Source organism: Empidonax traillii, unplaced genomic scaffold, assembly GCF_003031625.1.
Source record: "Empidonax traillii isolate 1590-97213 ecotype Southwest subspecies unplaced genomic scaffold, ASM303162v1 scaffold342:size1861417, whole genome shotgun sequence".
NCBI lineage: Eukaryota > Metazoa > Chordata > Aves > Passeriformes > Tyrannidae > Empidonax > Empidonax traillii.
In genome coordinates, this window is record NW_020955535.1 from 968,367 (window position 1) to 987,687 (window position 19,321).

Genomic DNA, 19,321 nt, shown 5'->3' on the forward strand with positions numbered 1-19,321 from the left:
CTGAAGGGTAGAGTTCAAGAACTGCCATCACCCTGCACTAAGTTGCGTGACACACATTTAACATCACGTCAACTAATTGTTCATAAATGACTAAAGCTCTTTAGATGGAAGTCATTCAATAAATTTCCCCCTCCTTGGGGTGGATAATTCACAGATCTACAGCAGAGCTGCCCAACTATCCTGAACTGTCACATTTAGGTTGCTTTCACCGAGTTACTCTGTAAGGTAAACATGGCAGGAATTCAGAGGGAACACAGGGAAAAAGCTCACCAAAAAAAGTATCTAAGCCAAAGTACAACACATTATACCATTAATAGTCTTGGCAAAGTTCAGAGCTGTTACTGAATAGTCTTTAATGATCCATGACTACTTTCTAATCTGTTAGAGGCAGAAAGAAAACATCCCAGTATGATACCAGCACAAAGTTCTAGCACTTAATTGGGAAACAAGTACTGCATTTCCATGGATCAAGACTCCCAAAGTTGTGTCTTGAGTCCCGAGCTTGAGGATGTTTATTCCACAAGACCAGACATTTTAAGTTCCAAATTACTTAAGGGGAGGGGAGGAAGCAGCCAAAAATGCCTTACTCCTATCACTGCTGAAGTAAAGTAATACAGACCCACTGAGAAGAAATATGCCGGTAACAAAACACGATTTTTCTCTTCGTTCACCCATGGAAATACCCTCAAATCTGGAGTGTGCAGATCCAGACTAAATTACTCAATTCAGTAACACTGCTGAGACTGGAGTTCAGCATGAAGAGGAGGCAAAAACCTGTCAACACAGACTACGCAAGTACTTTATAAATCAAGCAAAGATCTTATCCTTTGATGCAGCCCTACAGACAGAGCCACAGAATTGGCTGCAATTAGGTCATCCCGCGCTATCGCTAAGAAGATTTGACGATTTTAGATTTAAGAATGCTGAGAAAAAAAAAAAAAAAAAAAAAGAGCTCTGTATGAACACAGACTCACTGAAATATTTCAAAGCATTTTTCAGAGAACAAACGTTTGCTGAGATCACACCTGATACAGAGAGAGCTTAATCTGTCCCATTCAAAAGAGAACGGGCCACTTAGAAAGAAGTCACGGATAACAAAACATGCTCATCAAGATCACATTTTAAGACGTTATAAAATACTTTTAGAAGTTTTATCAGGTTTTGCTGCAGGTAACCTGAAGCCTTAACAGAAAAACCAAAGAGCCAGCATAAAGATATCCAACTAAATGTTTCTCTCATTAATATATTACCTTTCTTTGACTGCAGATATCTCACAGCCCTTATCAAAGTAGGCCAGATCCGTCTCATTTCCCTAAGGTTAAGCCGGTGAACAGTACACAGAGTAATCATCGACTAAGGCATGGCCACCATTCAATGACAAATATAGATCAAGCTATTTCTCATCTGTCCTATTTTTTGGGGAGCCTGAGATGCAGCTTTTTCTAGATATCATCACAAGTGGCAGCCTCAAAGACGCCGGTGCCTCTGTCCTCTTATGCAACTCCTGGTGTCCCCCTTCTTCCCCCAGCAGGAATAAAGAGAGATTACAGGGCTGCTCTCCGCATTTCGGGGGGCAGAGGAGGCTGGGTAAGCAATCTCCCCTGAAGTTGTGTTCTGAGAACACAGGCGACCAGGGGAAGAGGGGGATTATTTTTCATTCATTTTAGTTGCTGGAGTGGGTGTGTGTGTGGGGGAAATCAATACCATTTATCGTGGCCCAAGGCAGCCACCCCAGCCCTGCTTATGGCATCCTCTGGGGCTGGAGCAGGAGGGGGAAAACTGATACCCCAACACTACCCAGCCTTAACAACAGATGGCAACTACTTGCTTTTGCTTTAAGAAGATTTTTCTTCCCTACTTTTGGAAGTTACTGTCTGAGAGGTACCTTCATCCTGACCCTCACAATACTCTGAAGAGGCGAATCTGAATTTCATCTAATACTTTTGTCATCCAGTTTATGACACGCAGGATCTGGCTTTGTTATTATCCCTTCACGGTAAACAAGTTTTACTAAAAGCAAAGCACAAAGCACACTCTGTTTTAGCTTTGTTTCCAGCTACTGTTACGTACTGTTTATTAACTATTATTCCCCCGAGAGCTGACAGGTTCTGTGCTTTGTGAGACATTACCAGGGCGTGGTGTTCCAAGTTCTCCCATTCCTAAGTTATTTCTACTCTGTGTGCTACTATAATATGTCCATGTGTGGCTAATCCTAGTTTAGCTGAACAGTTCAGTAAGGTGCAGAAAGCAGGCAAGACAGTGTTAAATGCTCCTCTGTGTGTCCTCCAAAAAACGAGGCAATAAAAATTCTAAATAAACTTAACGTTATTTTTTTTTCCCAAGACAACTAATCATCAGCTCTGCCTACCAAATCCTTAGTTGAGATACGTTTGCCCTGAACTTCTGAAGAAACAGCCTGTCTGTGCTCCAAGATTACGGTGACGCAATACTTCACTGCCAGCTTCTCTTCCAAAAAAGAAAGTACACTGAAATGAAAGCAAGCATGAGGAAAGTTATGCTTACGACCAGCAACACTCAACCTTTTAGTTGTTTTCCATCTAAGGAAGCCTTGGTTCTTTGGCTACTAACAGAATTTCGAGCTTAATCCCTGTATACTCACACCCACAACTCCAATACACAAATACCGCCTGGACTATAATATCGTAAATATTAATGTCTCGGGGTGCAAGTTAAAGATTATCACGTGAATGAGTTTCCCATGTCCATCTAACTATTGTTAAGGCTCAATTTCAAGTCCAACCCTCTCATTGTAATAAATGCATGCTCTGTGGCTACTTATTGTCTCTGGTATGGGGGTTGGATAATAGGGGTGGCAACTTCCGAGACATCAAGTAAAAAGATGTTATTCTTCCCCTGCAAACGCTGCCTCCGCTCAGACACTTGAAAAACTACTTCTTCCAAAAGGTGAGTGAAAAGCAGAATCACCCTCGCAGTGGCTTCAAACGTACAAAGATCACAAACAAAGCCGTCAGATCCTCACATCAGTGCAAGTACAAACCAAACAGCTCAAGCGTTCTTTCATTTCAAATCATTCTCAAAGAATGATTTTGGAGGGGGGAGGGGGGGGGGAGACGGGACCCAACCCCAAAGCATCCCAGCTGTCAGGTGAAGCAGCTCCTGCGGAGGGGCAGCTCCGCACTGCAAGCGCATGACCAGAATATTTTATTTCCTCGCTTTGCTTTCCGCTTTGATAGGGGAAAAAAACCCCTACAGAACCACAGGTGGTAAAACGTTACATTAAGGGAAGGGGAGGGGAAATAAATATACATACATTTATACGTTAAATGAATAAACACCTGCGTATAAATAAAATCCGCGTACCTTTCGCCCAGCACATCGGGAAGGGGCTGCAGCCGCTCTTCTCCATGCAGCCCGCACCTGCCCGCCTCGGGGGCTGCTGCCCGGCCACCTCCAGCAGCCACATACACGGACCGTGCCCGATCCCCCGGCCAGCCCCGGCACACAATGTCCCGATTCACCGCTCCCGGAGCCGCCTGGACGTGCCGGATCCCCCGGCGGGGAGGGAGCCCCAGGAGAGGAGGAGGAGGAGGGAGCCCCAGCCCTGCGGCCTCAGCCGACTGCGGGGGGAGCGCGGTCCCGCAGCCCGCCCCGGGCACCGCCGCGCTCCGGAGCGGGGATGCTGCCCCGCTGCCTCATCCTCCCCCGCCCCGGAGCATCCTCCTCCTCCTCCTCCTCTTCCTCCTCCCCGGGTGCGGTGCCGAGGCGGAGTGAGCCCTGCGGAGGAGGGCGGGCAGGGGCGGGAGGCGATTACCCAGAGCCCATTAATATGCTAATCCCCGTCTGCTGCCCGCGCCCGGCAGCCTCCGGTTCACCCGCTGCGGGAAGGCAGGGCTGGAAATCCCGCCCGACCCGACCCTGGCTGCATCACCGCCCTCCCCCGACCAGCCCCTTACCCCCCAAAACCCGCGTTCTGCCATCGCCTTGATACGTTTTTGATCTCCGCTTACTGACACAACCCCAGGCACCCTGAAAGCACAGGAGAACTTCCCTGTAAGCGCACGGGAACTTCCCCAAACTTCACCGGGAATGGGGGTCACACCCTCCATCACCTCCTGCCTCACTCCACAAGAGCAATGATGGAAGGAAGAACCCTGGTGCTGATGCTTTGCCCTAAACAGTGAATATCACACGCCACGGGTTACTCAGTGTCACAACCCAGGGTTTCTTTATCTCATCAGAAGGCAAGGGTCACCTCAAACACACGCCCCAGATGGTTGCACGGCCTTTGTTTCCTCTTAACTTCGCAGCACCTAACGTCAAAAACTGCTTACAACCACTTTTCTTTTAAAATCGCGAGTGTAAAAGTTGAAAAAGCCTACGTTTATAAACACGCATCCAGGCAGAATGTGTAGACGGAATTAAAGAAAACAGAAAAATCCCTTTTACGCCCAGCAAAAAAACTTCACAAAAATTATAAATAACTTGATTTAGCTAAAATACATATTAATAAAAATTCAACAGGAACAAGACTCGCACTGATCATTAAAGCTCTTTATATATTCCACAGTAATCTCTTCTCACTCCCAGCCCTCAGCAGTAAGGCGTGAGGCTTATCCAAGACTAGCACCAAAAGGGAATTAATCTAAAGCCAGCAGTCTTCAACTTAACCTATCTGCCTACTTGTAGCAGCACGCACTCGTCTACAGCATATGTTTAATTACCATTCTTTGCTGCCACCTCATTTCTCAATACACTGGCTATGCAGAATTAGTGGTGTACGTCAAAATTCTTGATTAAAAAAAAAAGAGAGAGAGAACAAAGCAGCAACTGCATTTAAGTATTGTTTTCTTCTCTATTTAGAGGAGAAAAAATATTCACTGAAAAAAAAAAAAAAGAGAGAGAGAGAGATTAGGCCACAGCCAGGCCCATCAGATGTTCTGCATCACTGCTCAGGCACAAAGCTCTTTCTGGGGCTGGAGAAAGCCAAAGGGAGCTGAAGACATGCCTGGGTGCCTTCCTCCCCCCACCACAAAGTTTTCCAAGCCCCTCAGCGCTACACACACAGACAAACACATTCAGCACAAGGTCGATCGTATTTACCTTCGGTAACAAAGCAAAGAGTGCAATAGTAATCTTTAAAACACTAATTATTGTGTTTGTGTGGGTGCAGAAGAGGCACAGACAGGGCCTCAGTGCCCTTCTGGTTGTGCAGCTCACAGGGCAGGGAAGCTGCTTTTCCACACCCAGCTCTGCCAGGGGCTTTCCTTGGTGACCTTGAGCGAGTCAGACTCCTTTCCTCAGAGAAAGGAAAGCTGCAGATACTTCTCCAGTTTTCCTTAAGTTGGTTTGATCTGTGCTCTGGGGTGTAAAATATATAAATATATATTAAAAAAAAGTGTTTCTTCCATAAAAACAAAGTGTTTTGTAGAAAAGCTGCAACAAAAATCCAGAAGTAAAAAGGGGAAGGTCTAAATTAAAATTTTATTCATGAAAACAAACCCCTTTAAATATCAACTGGTAAGTGCATTACCAAGGAGAGTTTTAATAAACAGAATGCGTGGACTCACATTTTTCTTTACACTTTTAACAGATGAGGGTAATACAGATTATCAATCCAAGTGTCAAGAGAAACTGCCTGCTCATATAATACCAGTATTAGCATCCTCCTCCTCAAGGACATACTTTCTTCTTGTTGTATTAGGCTACAAAATGAAGGTGAAAACAAAGTACTTCATAGCATGACAGATCTTTTATTCAATTTTAGAAGCTATCCAGCATTTTATACTCTATTTATTTTTTCATATAAGCCAGGTACTTCCTTGATGCTACGATTTAAAAAAAAATACTTACTATCTCATTTAAGAACTGTTTCTGTCAGAAGTACCCAGTAGATATGTGCTCATTCTCTTCTTTCAAATAACATGGTGATTTTTCTTAAAAAAAAAAAAAAGGCATAAAATCTGTGTTATGAAGATATCCAGAAGCCCCAAAATTCCAATTTGCAGGAGGGAAGGGGGGCAGAGATGGAGCAGGAGACACGGCACAAAGTAAAAAAGAAAACAAAACCAACCAAACTTGAAAAGTTAAATATGTCTCCAGTATACTTAATATCAAGTAGTTACAACATTTTATAAATACTGCTCATCAAGTAGGTATCTGAGTAGCATTTATGTAAAATAATCTGGTTTTAAGTCATGCCAATCAGATTATACCATTTACTGAGGTAAGAAACATCTGTCAGAAATTAGGACTGTGAAACAGGAACGTTAGTTTTTGTTGTGCAAGATGCATATTGCTGACACACGCTGATAGTATCTGCACAGCAGTCACTGCATAAGCAATGGTCTTAACACCTATTGAAGATAGATCCAAAATAATATTTATTTTTAAAAAAGAATGCATCGGTTTCTACTAATAACACACAGAAACACTGGCTATTTTCCTAAAGCACACATTGTAACCAGAAAAAAAAGAGCTCAGACTACCCCAGTAACACCAGACAGGTCCTCAGCAAAGAAATGACATTTTGCCTCCAGGAAATTCAAGTTAAGACTTTTCTGCTGTGACCACAATTTTGGTTGCTCAATTTCAGCCTGGTTTTTAAAGACTACTGAAATCAGCATCAGGTTTGGGAAAGTGAGAGAGGGGGGGGAAAAAAGTCAGAAGCTTCTTTTGAATTGCATCAAGGCATTTAGTTTTTAATTCTGCCTGCGGGATCTCACAGTGAAGTCACCTGCAAAAATCACAAAGCTTCGGGGGACAAAGGGTTAAACAGGTTTTGTACAACTGGGAGGCACATAAAAGCTCTAAACTGCCTGTCAGATCAACTGGCAATGCCTGGCTTGTTCTAGGGTTGTGCCCAGAGCCTGAGCTCCTGGGGGGGGTGTCCCGGAGATCTCATCAGCACCGAGCCAACCAGGGTTTCTCCCTCACTAAAGGGCATCATTAGGATCTCTCTGCTATTCAACTGATTGTTTTCCCATCAGTTAATATCTCTATTTACCAAACGTCCATCAGACTGGCAGGCGAGGTGGAGCACTGTGAGAAGGGCACCGGGACAGGGCCAAACAGAAAACACTTGTCCGAGTCCCACTGCCCTGAGGAACCAAACTGAATTCGGTATTTGCAAACTTGGAAGGAAGCAGTCAGAGCTTTACCAGAGCAGTGCTGGACAGCAGAACACAGATCTGTTTTCAGTTCCTCTCCTGCAACACCTCAGCCACCAGATGAACACACCAGCATCAGAGATCTCCTCCAAGACAGAGGAGAGCAGCCCATTCGCTTGTTGTAACAAACCCCAAGAGCTGCAGCCAGGAGCACAGCAACTGCATCAGCGTGAGGGCTGGAGCACCTCTCCTGGGAGCAAAGGCTGAGAGTTGGGGCTGTTCAGGCTGGAGAAGAGAAGGCTCCAGACTTCAGACTTTCCAGTACCTAAAGGGGCTACAAGAGAGCTGGAGAGGGACATTCCACAAGGGCACGGAGTGATAGGACAAGGGGGAACGACTCTGGAGTGAAATAGAGAAGGTTTACATTAGATATTAGGAAGAAATCCTTCCCTGTGAGGGTGGAGAGGGCCTGGCACAGGCTGCCCGGAGAAGCTGTGGCTGCCCCATCCCTGGAAGTGTCCAAGGCCAGGCTGGATGGGGCTCTGAACAAACTGGTCTACTGGAAGGTGTCCCTGCCCATGGCAAGGGGGTTGGAACGAGATGATCTTTAAGGTGCCTTCCAACCCAAACCCTTCTATGATTATTATTACTTTGGACTTGGTAATTTGCAGTCTTAGCCACTTCACAGTTACTGTTTATCTCTCAAATAGTTACTAGAAGCTGAAGAACAAATGCATTGTTTTGAAGGACATCTGCATATTCATGTAGGAAATAGAAAAAATTCAGTACATTCATCTTGCTAATAAAGAAAGTTTCCAAACCAGAGATGCCCTCAGGACAAATGGAATATGGGTCTTTTGTTTTTTTGGTAAAGCCACAAATGCTTTTACTGAGACAACTGCAGAACAGCCTGTAAAGGTGAGAGTGCCTGAAAAGTGTGCTAAAAATTAAAACATGTTTATTGATTGTGTGACAATCTTCTGCATCCTAATTAATTTGCTTTTCTGTGTTAGTATCCAGAATTTTGCAAACATCCTCTCCAGGCACTGAAACTGCACTGTAATCTTTGTTCCTCTTTATTTTCTCAAATTTGTTTTTTATGTGTGTGGGGTTTTTTTTGTTAATTACTATTGTTATTTTGCGAGTTTGTGCATAATATTTAAGAGTGAAAAAGATGATCTGCCCCAAGTTTCCCTTTTAGCAAGAGTCAAACAAACATCATATTTGTTCACAGGAACTGTTGACAAATGGTTCATTGCCATTACATCAAATCTCAAATTATGGTTCCTGAAGTCTGCCTTACTCTGAGCTCAGGTTTGCTAAGGCTGTCTTGAAAATCTGCCTTTGATTACCTGGTCTCTAAATCTGCCACCCTTGCCCACTACCAAGCTCTTGCCCCTCCACCCACACCTTCTCTAGCACAGATTTCTCCTGAAGGAGAACCAGAGTGACAGGTTTCATGTCCTCCAAGGGTCTCTGAACACCTGAGAGGCTCAGTTACCATTCTGCTGCCACCAGAGAAGGTCCTTCTTATTTAACTCTGAGCATTTCAACAGACAAAACTGAAAGAAAAACAACATTTTACTTGGAGTGTCAAAATCCAAGTCCAGTCCTTCAACAGAGATAATTCTGCACAAGAGAGAAGCAGCATCACCTCCATGAATTCATTTGACTCTCTGCAGTACAGACAAACTCTTAATTCCATGCTCTAAACTAGATCAGGACATTTTTCTCTTGAAGTTTGAAAAAGCAAGAGATGACTTACATAAGCTCATTCTAGAATATAAACTGCTGAGAAGCTCTGCATAGGACATTCTCCTGTCAAAAATTCAGTCCAATAGTGAATTTATAGTTGTCTTCCTCCAACTGGTGAATTTTATAGCAGGATACATCTTGAGTAATCCCCAAAAGCGCAGAGTTCTAAAGCAACACTTCATCACCTTCTGGACCACGGTCACCTCTTCAGCCTTAGTATCCTTTGAGCTACATTTTATAATAGAAGTGGTCAGAATTCAGTGGTTTTTCTTTTCCAATCTCAACCCACTGGTAGCAGCGAGGTGGGGGACAAAACAGAGCAGGAGGAATGCAGTGTTAATGAAGTTTGCCACACCTCCCCTTACCCCCCCAATGCTGTGCAGCAGAGCAGACAGCACCGCAGCCTCCCAGGCCCTGCTGCTGAGACAGCAGATGTCAGAAGGACCACTAAGTTACCTTTATTTTTATTGTTTCATAAATAAAGACTAGCCATTTTTTGAACCCATATGGGTTGTATTAGTTTTCAGGCATGAAAGTTGTAGCAGATTTCCTTGTGGGTGGACTCACCCACTCATTTTCTCCCACTTCCTTCCATTTATTTTTCGAAGTCTTTACTGTAAAGAAGGATAAAGTCAACACCATGAAAGCCTTAGAATGGTTTAAAATTGCTCCTTCCTTAGGGCACTGATTCCAATTTTCTGTCTCTTCATGTTCTAGCCTATTTACAAAAAAACCCAACCAACAAAACCATTGCTATCCTCAAGACATCTTTGAGAAGTTCCTTCACAATTCCAGAGCTTAAAGCTAAATCTGCTTCGTGGAGATCTGGAAGGAAGAGGTGAAAAGAGGAGGAAAAGTGAACCCTACACATGCTATTCCTCATCTTACTGCAACTTAAATTCTGATGATTTGCTCTGCCTCAGGTTCAGTGTGTGCACCAGTCTGCCCTGCTTCTCTTCAGCCTTCTCCAATGGGGAGGATCAGGGGTGAGACAAAACAACCCAAATGGTCACCAGAACCTTTGAAAACTTCATTTATCTATGGGGAAAACCTTCCATTTATGAGGTGAACACAGCAGAAGGGGGAGGACCTCAACCCTTTAATGCTGCTTAAAGAAAATGCATTCTGAGGGGATTACTTTTGTTCGGTGGAAGGGATCCATGAGTGGATCAATTGACTTTTCTTAAGATCCATCTTTATTAATTCAAGGATAACCTGGAAATAATTAGCCACATCTGCTAAGAGGGACATAGGAAAATGAAGTTGCTTATGGGTCAGCAAGTCTCTGTAGTGTCTGTTCATATCTGGGCTGCTTTCTCGCTCATCCAATACCAGTTACAGGAAAGAAAGAAAGAACAATTAATTTTACTCTCTGTGGCTGCAGTTATCAGAAATGGTGCAGTCTGGACACATCCCCCTTGTCCTGCCTCTCCTTCAGATGCTAAATATAAAGTTAAGAGCAACAGCTTACCAAAAAACTTAGAGCTGCAAACACCTTTTCAGCATAAAGTTGTACCTGATTAACATGAGTTGTACCTGATTCCCCGTGTTACATAAACCACAAATATAACATTAGAAATTCCTCAGACTTCCAAACCATTAAATGCAATTACAAACTGAATAAAAAAATAATCCATGAGCTCACATTATGCCATTTATATATATATATACACAAACATACTGGTGGAACAGTTCACGTTGTACTTCTCAGTGAAGGATGAGCATAGCATAAATCCCCTATGTATAAACAAACTCTTATAGGCTCAGGCTATTTAAGTTTAAAGTTCCAGTGTTGCAGAACAAATCAACAAGCCAGTGCTGATACCCTCCAAGCCTAAGAAAACAGAAAATTAAAAATTAATTATTAATTTTTACGAAACATCTTTTTCAAGTTTTACGGTACAAACATTAGGGCTGCTCTAATGACCAAGCAAATTCTGTGCCTGAGCTGTCAAGCAAAGACCAGTGTATTTAAAAAAATAAGAAAATATTGTAAAATAGACACAAATCTCCCTTTCCCTCTCCAATTTGCATAATTTGGATTGAAAAATTTTAAAAAAACAGTTTGCTTAGGAGAACCACTAGTAGAGGCCAGGTGTCCCTGAGCCTCCAAATCACAGAAAACTCAATTCTTATTCACTTTAATCAATCCCTCTCCCCATTTTCGTACCAAGAAGGGACATTCCATTTACAAGGGCTCTAACCTGTATTGCTGCTTCATGAGAACAGCAATAAACTTTCAAGGAGCAGCTCCTCAGGCAGTCATTTTCTGCTGTTACAGGCAGTGAAAGGTCATCTTCAGCTAACACAAAACCTTTTATTCCATGCAGAATCCACCACCTGAAATAGCCTCATTTGCTCCTCCAATTACACAAGACAGCCCAGTTCTGCTGAGCAAGTTCTGTTTGCCTAGGAAAATGCCTGCAGAGAGGTATCAAAGAGCTCAGAGAACACACGAACATGTTGCTTAGTTTTAAAAAAAGGCTTCCAGGAGCTCCCCACCAAATACAGCTCGAGCTTGTTTAGGTAACAAGATGGAACAGCACTCGGTGTGTCAAAGGCAGCTCATACCACCTTCCCTGATGCATAAATTGATGAGCAGACCAATAAAACATCTTCTCTGTAGCTCCAAACTCAGCTGAGCTTTAAGTGTGCTAAACTTCACCTGTTTGTTAACTGGAGGACAAACTTCAGCACGAAAGGCAGTGCTTTGATGAAGCTGGAAACACACGCAAGAATTCTGTGAGGAAAATTAAACCAGGCAAGACCAAGATGTACAAAACCAACTGATCCAAGCTGGGAAAGAGCTGTTTGGGCACAGCCCTCCTTCAGATCTACAGAAGGGATGTTAAATAAGTATCCCGTGTCTTCAAACGGTAAACAAAACATCAAAAAGCCACTTTCTGATGGCAGCCTGAATGACCTACATTAGCAAACATCACAGGAACAACACTGTCAGCATGTAACAGCATCTGACAGGGCCAGGAGCTCGTCTCTTGTGCAGCGCTGAGCTGGAGAGCACAGCTTCCAAAAAAAACCTCTGGGACTGCTCTCCCCAATCCCATTTGATGCATTTCAACCAAGAGTCAGTACTAAAGCTTTTGAGTGAACATGAGATAGGGATAAAAATCAGTGACTGCATAACCAGAGATAGAACATAAACCTCGTTCTGCCACCCAGACGTGGAGCACAGGGGTAGTAAACTTCAACGGGGAGCAGGGAAATTCAATTACCCCGAAATAAATGCATAGTAAGAATTTTTAAATTGCAGAAACTGCCAGCTTAATAGGTTAAATACCTTCAAGGAATGACTTTAGTCAACTCTGGCTAGAAGGACAGACTTCCTTTATCCCCTCAAGTTTGGAAGGATGCAGGTCATTAGACAAAGCCTGATCACTGTCCTCAAAATTTCTACTTAAAACCCTACCTGAGGAAGTTCTACATAAAAACATTTCAATAATTCAGTTACTGATGTTTCCAGAACCTCAACCACAGTCACCACCTCTAACATGTCACTGTATCATTTGGCTCCCTCACCCTTCTCTATCGAAAAGCCTCAGGTTTGCTCCACTAAAACATCTAAGACAATCTGAATCACAACATAAGTTCTATTAATCCGGGAAATACAGTTCCACTATTTCTCTATATTAAGCCTTTCACAGAAACAGTTATCACAGATAACTCTCACAAATTACCATGAAAAAAAAAATTAAATAATCAAACCATGTGAAACCATTCCAGTAAGTCATCTGAATGGACAATAACTAGTAACTTTAGTTTTAAAGATCTTCTTAAAGGAATAATTAGTGAATGAAGATGTAATCTGGAAACCATCTCTGTGCCAGAGTTAAACAATTTGAGAATTTCTTAAGAAGTTTCACATCTATCTCAAGTGTGATTCCAGCCCACTAATGGAAGCACAGGTGTTTTAACACCCCACTTCTGTTATCCTGACCCTTTGTCAGATCAAGTCCTGGAAAAAAAAAAAAAAAAAGTGCTTGCTGCAAAGAACAGACTTTGTTAGTGCTGGTAAGTCTGACCCTTCCTTATGAAAACCTGGTGAACGTCAGCTTTGTACCTGACAAAGTAACTTCTGCAGCTTTTCATATTCAGGTTATTGATCTGCCTGCAGGAGACACCACAGCCAACATAAGGTGATGGGATGTTTTCTTAAAAATATCTTCTTAACCTCCTGCAAATAAAAAAGGGAAGGGGGGAGGAAGCCATAGGTACAACATGCACAATTTTTGTTACTACTTCCCTTTTCCCGTCTTCTGCTGAGCAAACAAACCCGGCACAAATAATTTATGAGCTAAGACACGAGCTGAGCAGTGGAGCTATACATTAAGAGCTGCCCAGGATGTAAAAATAAACTCAAGGAAAGATCATATAAATCCTTTATTTATGGTCATTTTAGGCGTAACTTATAACAAAGTGGCTGATTAAAGTTCAGCTGTGCAGTGTTTTTCCTCTGGGTTCACTGCAGTCCGTGATGTTACTCTTCAAACAAGCCCATGTGTATTTTGGGAGAAGATCCCAAGCCACTCCCAGCCCAGGTCTTGCGGAACAAAACACACACTAACATTTTGTATAAACCAACTGCACAAGATCCAGCTTGATTTTCAGATTCTTGCTCTCAGTAACACTTTTATCCCCACCCTTCCTTTACTCCACAGCTCTTGCTGTGAAAACCTCGGGCACCAACACACTGACACTGCAGCAGGGGGTCACCGAAATTCAGGGAAACTGCACTTTCTGTGGGATGCTGGTTTAAAAACTGAGTGAAAATGCATCACAGGCCTCAGCAGAATAAAGAACACACGTTTAGGTACCATAATTATTGGTTCCTTCAGTTTGCCAAATTTCATCTTTTCCTTGAGTAATTCTGCACCAGAACGAGACCTTTTCAGTGACAGCCATTGAAGGCTGTGCTGGAAAGGACCAACAGAGTGTCCCTCACAATGACCTGATGCCCTGCCTGTAGCTCACTGCCCTCCATCTGCGAGGCTGGCTCTGCTCCTGGATCTAGTTCTTATCTTGTAAAAGGAGACAGATGAATTCTCCAGTCACTCTTAGCAGACACCCATCCCCTAACTTGCCTATACAAGAACTTCCATAAACTAAAAAAAAAAAGAACAAATCCTGCTACTACAAAAGTAAAAATCAACCTTGGGAGCTCCTAACCCCTTACCAAATACCCTTTAAAAATCCCTCTAAAACTTGTATGAAAATGTCCTATTTTTGTAACCTTGGCGGAGTCAAAATTCTAATTTAGATCTCCAAGTACATCACTTGAATAATCCTTATCAACATCCCTTCAGGTGTTCCTGCACAACCAGCACTGGCCAGTTTGCCAGCAAGAACACACATGCGGGTGTGCAGAGTGGAATGAACTTCCTTCACCTGGGAATCTGAGCTGCCAGGCCCTGGACACACATATTTATTGTGTGTTCCTCTGGATTCCTTTGACACCAAAACAGGTAAACAGCTTCTCTCAGCACCACAAGCACCTGTTCCAAGCCAAACATTACCACAAGTTATTTATTTTGTGACAGCAGGTAGTACAGACATCTAAGTCCTGCTGCAATTCCTCTGATGTTCTACTGCCAAAAATCTGGAGAATCCCATAGTTTCTGTCTTAGGTGTCCACTCCCCCCCCCCCTAAAAAAAAAAAAAACAAACCCCATAGAATTTTCAGGGTTTTCTTCTTTTACACTTTGGACAAAAGCTCTGTCAAAAACTTGCCTTTTTTTTTTTTTTTCCCTCTTTAAGAAGAACACCAACTCTCAATATGTTTAAAATACAGCACTGGATGATGCCCTTTCCCTGCACCCCTAATTATTTGAGATAAATTACCAACCTCTCAAATGGAAGACTAAGAAACCTCTTTCAGGAAAACCTGGCTGAGGAGTGTCACCAGGTGCCTGCATGACACTGAAGCTCAAGTTGCTTCTCCGTCATCCTCAGTGAGAAATTATATATATATATTTATATAAATATATTATGTATATAATGTTATTATTTCTAAAACAAAACTTTTCAAGCTAGGAATAAAATGAACTATCTAAAAGAATGAAGAACATGTGCCGTTGGTTTAATTCAAAGCTGGAGTACAACACTGGAAATCAGGATATTTCACCTTATCTGGACTGGAGCAGCCACACCTTTTACTGCCACTTGCAAAAAGGTGAACGACTTTCCCCAGGAAAAGCATCCTTATCCCTCTGAACGGCATAATTCCTAAAGACATCATGTGGAATATTAATTTCTAAGGAAGCAGATAAAAATTTCCAGTTTGTCCTCAAATAGAGATTAATTAGAACAAAGAAGAAAAAAAATTTTAGACGCTATCCATTCAAGTGATACAATTTCTATCTGATGCCCCCCTGACTGCTGGAATTCTTCCTCTCGGAGGTGAGTGCACAGGAGTAAGCAAGAACAATCCTCACAGCAGTGTGGGTGTCCCCAAAACCTTGGGAGCCAGAACTCCAGACAGGAAACAACAGAGGAACGTGGTGAACTGCTGATTGTTCGTTCTAAACTATCAGACTATTGATCCAGCCTGATAACCTTCATAGGAACAGGGGGCTTTTCATGTCATCAACTCTCACTCCTTCCCCCCCATCATGTCAGTCCCAGTGAGTGACCAGTACACCAAATTTCACCTTCTCTGAGCATCAGACTAGAGCAGATATTAAGGGTGTCACAACATTCCCAATACTCCTGATTTATGTCCTGAATTCCTTTTTTTTTTTTTAATACTACTCTCAATAATCTGCATCGAAACTTCTTTCCTTCCACCCCATCTCCTCCTTTTTCCTCCATCCTTATCCACACTCCCAGAAAAACAATGTCCTCCAGCCAGGGCAAGTTTCTTAACTCTGAACCATTTCACAGGCAGTGGTGGCAAAGGGGGGATGTTCCTGAGAGCTGGAAGAAAGCAAAAGGAACTCCTGTCTTCCAGAAGGGAGTTGTGTGGATGGCTGTGGGCTGGTCACTCTTACTCCACTCCTGACAGGGTGATGGAAAAAAACAACCCTGAAAACCATTGGTGAACAAACAGCAAGGACAGTGAGGTGACCCAGGGTAGTCAGCATGGATATATGGAAGGGAAAACACACCTGACCAACCTAATGGACTTCTGTGATGGATGCACCAGCTTGTTGAACGACAACTTGTCATTTCTCTTAATTCCAGCAAGGCTTTCAACACTGTCTCCCCTGCCAGCATCCTAATAGACAAAGTGATGAAGTTATGGACGAAATAAACGGACAGTGAGATGACCTGGAAACTCTCCGGACTGCCCAGCTCAAATTTCTAAAGGAAAAACACTAAAATTTCAGTAACTTGCCAATTCTTGAGGCGCTTAATACATCTCACCATCTCAGCACTACTCCACAGGTCAGCCTCACTGATAAAAATGTTGTTCTTACCAAACCAAGCTGCTGCCATTGTCCTTGTGGGCATTTGCTATAAAATATGGATGGGAACAGGGAAGAGGGCGGCATCAAAAGCACAGCCAAAATAAGCACAGAAAGTTTCACTGGAAAGGCTTGCAGAGAGATAAGATTCAATGTCAAGACCTCAGCTGTCACCTCCCCAAGTGTTCAGCACAAAAAACACCCCAGATATCCAACAGCACTAGCTTTAAAAAGGATAAATACCTTGTTTTCCCAAGTATCAGAGGCATTACAACAATGGGAAAATGCATTTTGTGAGGTAGAGATGATGAACTTCTTAAAGCTACTCTAGAGAACTGTAAAATTGGAAGGCTTAGCACACAAATAGCAAGGGAAACTTGCTCAAAGTGGCATTTAAGGTTTTTTTTCAGCAATAATCTCACCCAGTAGTAACAGGAGTTTTGTGATACAGAATTTGGAAATCTAGAAATATCACTTGCCTCACTGGTAGGGAAAAGAATTAAAACTACAGGGCACATCTGCATCAGAAAAAGGAAATTCTTCTCAGACTTTACAGGTCTTGTAAAGCCATTACAGCCTTTACAAATGTATCAAAATTAAGTTTACAGAAGCACAAAAATCAGAATTCTTAACAGCACTTGCAAAAATTCCTGGAAGAAAAAAATTCCTGATTTTCAAAGGGATTACTGAAAATACAGCTTTTAATGAGAGAGTGCAGGTTTCCTCGTGTAATCCCTTAAGCACCACGCCAGGCACTCTGACATGAGAGGAACTGTTCAGCCTTGGTGCAGCTCGTATTTAATTCTCATTCAAAGTTGAAGTGACAAACCAAAAAGCCACTTTTTTGTACCTTTTTTTTTTTTAATTTTTTTTTACTTTTGACTACACAGTTGGTTACCTTTTCCCCCCGTTTAAGCAGAGGTATTAACAACAGCTCGTGTTACTGAGTTTATTCTCAGCTGCATGAATAATCGCTGCATAATTTATTACCCCCAGCAATACATGTGAGCGTTTATTTTGGGAATTCTGCACAACCTCAGTTCCATCAGTTCTTGCTACTGCAACTCTCTGGCAGTTCCTCAGCTGATTTTTTCATTTTCCAACTCTGAGCACCTCAGCAAGCACACGAGGCACTGGGGGCTTTGGAGAGTGGAGTTGCTGTATTCGAGATCATCACACAGGCAGGTGGAGATTTGGGATAAGGAAGATGTAGGAGAAAAGGGCAGCAGCAGGTTGTTCTGAGGCCCTGAGCTCCCGTGGAAGGTGCCAGGAGCTGCACCTGGATTCATTAAGGGATCAGGTGCACAGAGGAGTGGAACAGAGCAGGCTCCATCCTAAGGAAGCAGCAGGGCCATGCACACCAAGAACAGACTGAATGAGGACAGGCTTGCAAGTCACAAAGACCTTCTTCAGGTTGAGCTGAAGTTGTGTAACTTCCTTTTTTTTTTTTTTTTTGTCCTAAATGACACTTGGAACTAAAAATAGTTCCAAAGCCATTTAATATTGCAAGATAACGATGATTCTGTGTGAATGGTGCTTACCCAGATTCTACCACGGTACATCAAAAAATGCACCCAGAAACAGCAGGTATCAAATATGCTGCATATCTGGGATTAAGCTACACACAGAATGCTTATTTCCTATTAACTTTTTTATACCTTATGCTAAGAGACAGCCAGATTTTACTTGACTCAGATGCTGTCTGGAGGAGAACATCATCAAGAACAAACATCTGTACCTTAGAATCCATTCTGTGAGAAGTTTTTTTTGTTCTTTTTTTAACCAAAACCCATTATATGCTCATTTCTTAGGTTTGTCTTTATTTTCATCGAGTTCTTTGATACAGCTTTTTGCCGCCTTACGATTTCTTGATTCTGTGGTGAGCATTTGCACTACAGGGTCAGGAACAAAAGGACCAACTGAAGAAAAGTCACTTCCATCGCATAGATGCAACAGCTGCTTTAAATTCAGAGTGTGACAAAATCCGTGAGGGATTGTTTCTAATCCCAGCAGTGTCAACAGGGAAAGTTTAACTGCACTTACCAAAGGAAACTGGTATTTCATGCCTCCAGGCAGACTGTGAACACACTCAGGTTGCAAGAACTTCACATACAGACAGGACTGTTCTCTCTACCCACCTTTAAAACTACATTTTGGCAAGTTGCTCTCCAAGCCCTTCCTGGTTCACATTCCAAAAGTTTTCAGTGCTCATCTCCGTGGCCTCCACATGACGAGGTGGTAAAAACCCCAAGTTGCCCATGAGCTTCAGAGCAGTGACACAGATTAATGCAGGATAACACTCCTGAGTAATGGTTTAACCAACAACCTCATCAACTGATGGATTCACCTGCACACAAACAATGCTTTACAAGAAGATCTTGCTACGAAAACAAGTGGTCTGGGTGACCTTGGTGTAACACTGACTGTATCAAATTTACGTGTAACACAACCTCAAACAAGACACTACAATCGAGACGATTTCAAATATCCTCCTCCCTCCTGCAAGGTCTTCAAACACTGCAAAAGCCCCCCCCATCCTATATTACGATGAAAATTTAAAGTACTCAAACGAGGTGGCCAAAGTGAGAACATTTCTAGTGACATCTATTGTCCACTGCTGAAAGCAGCACCCAGGAAAAAGAGATGAAGTTCTTCCAAAGTTGAAATAAGAAAATGCCATTATTTATTGCAGTGATGAGCTCTGGTGATTAAAACTTCCCATCTGAATGCAGGACTTTATCTTTATTCCGTTATATTATATCTTTTATCCAGACTGTTTTTCCAATTCATTATTATTCAAATTTCTTTTGCATTCTAATCCCATCATTCAACATGCTCGAACATCATTTTATGTTGGTGTTACCGTCAGATAAAGGCACATAAAGTCCATCACCACGGTCATTAATAAAAATATTGTAATAACCAAGACAAGTCAGATCCCTGAGACTCCATCCTTCCCTTCTGACAATATTTTTTAAGCACGTTTTTAAAACAGGTTTCCTCAGTTCCCTTATCAGTGGGAATTGCCAAATCGTGGTGTGTAGCTTTTATATCCTC

The 19,321-nt window shown here is 42.5% G+C and overlaps 1 protein-coding gene across 18 annotated transcripts in view; it reads right to left on the reverse strand.

Annotated features, from left to right (window-relative positions):
• PTK2 (protein tyrosine kinase 2) overlaps positions 1–19,321 on the reverse strand; it is a 188,318-nt gene that overhangs the window by 126,632 nt on the left and 42,365 nt on the right. For 6 of the 18 annotated variants that reach the window (XM_027892222.1, XM_027892221.1, XM_027892217.1 and 3 more), the window contains exon 1: positions 3,343–3,601. The exons of 1 other annotated variant lie outside the window; for it this stretch is intronic. In XM_027892222.1, the coding sequence (XP_027748023.1) occupies positions 3,343–3,445 (103 nt within the window). In that variant the 5' untranslated portion in view covers positions 3,446–3,601. Of the gene's footprint in view, positions 1–3,342; positions 3,611–19,321 lie in introns of those variants that run through there. 11 more of the 18 variants (XM_027892214.1, XM_027892213.1, XM_027892212.1 and 8 more) reach the window with 6 other exon arrangements.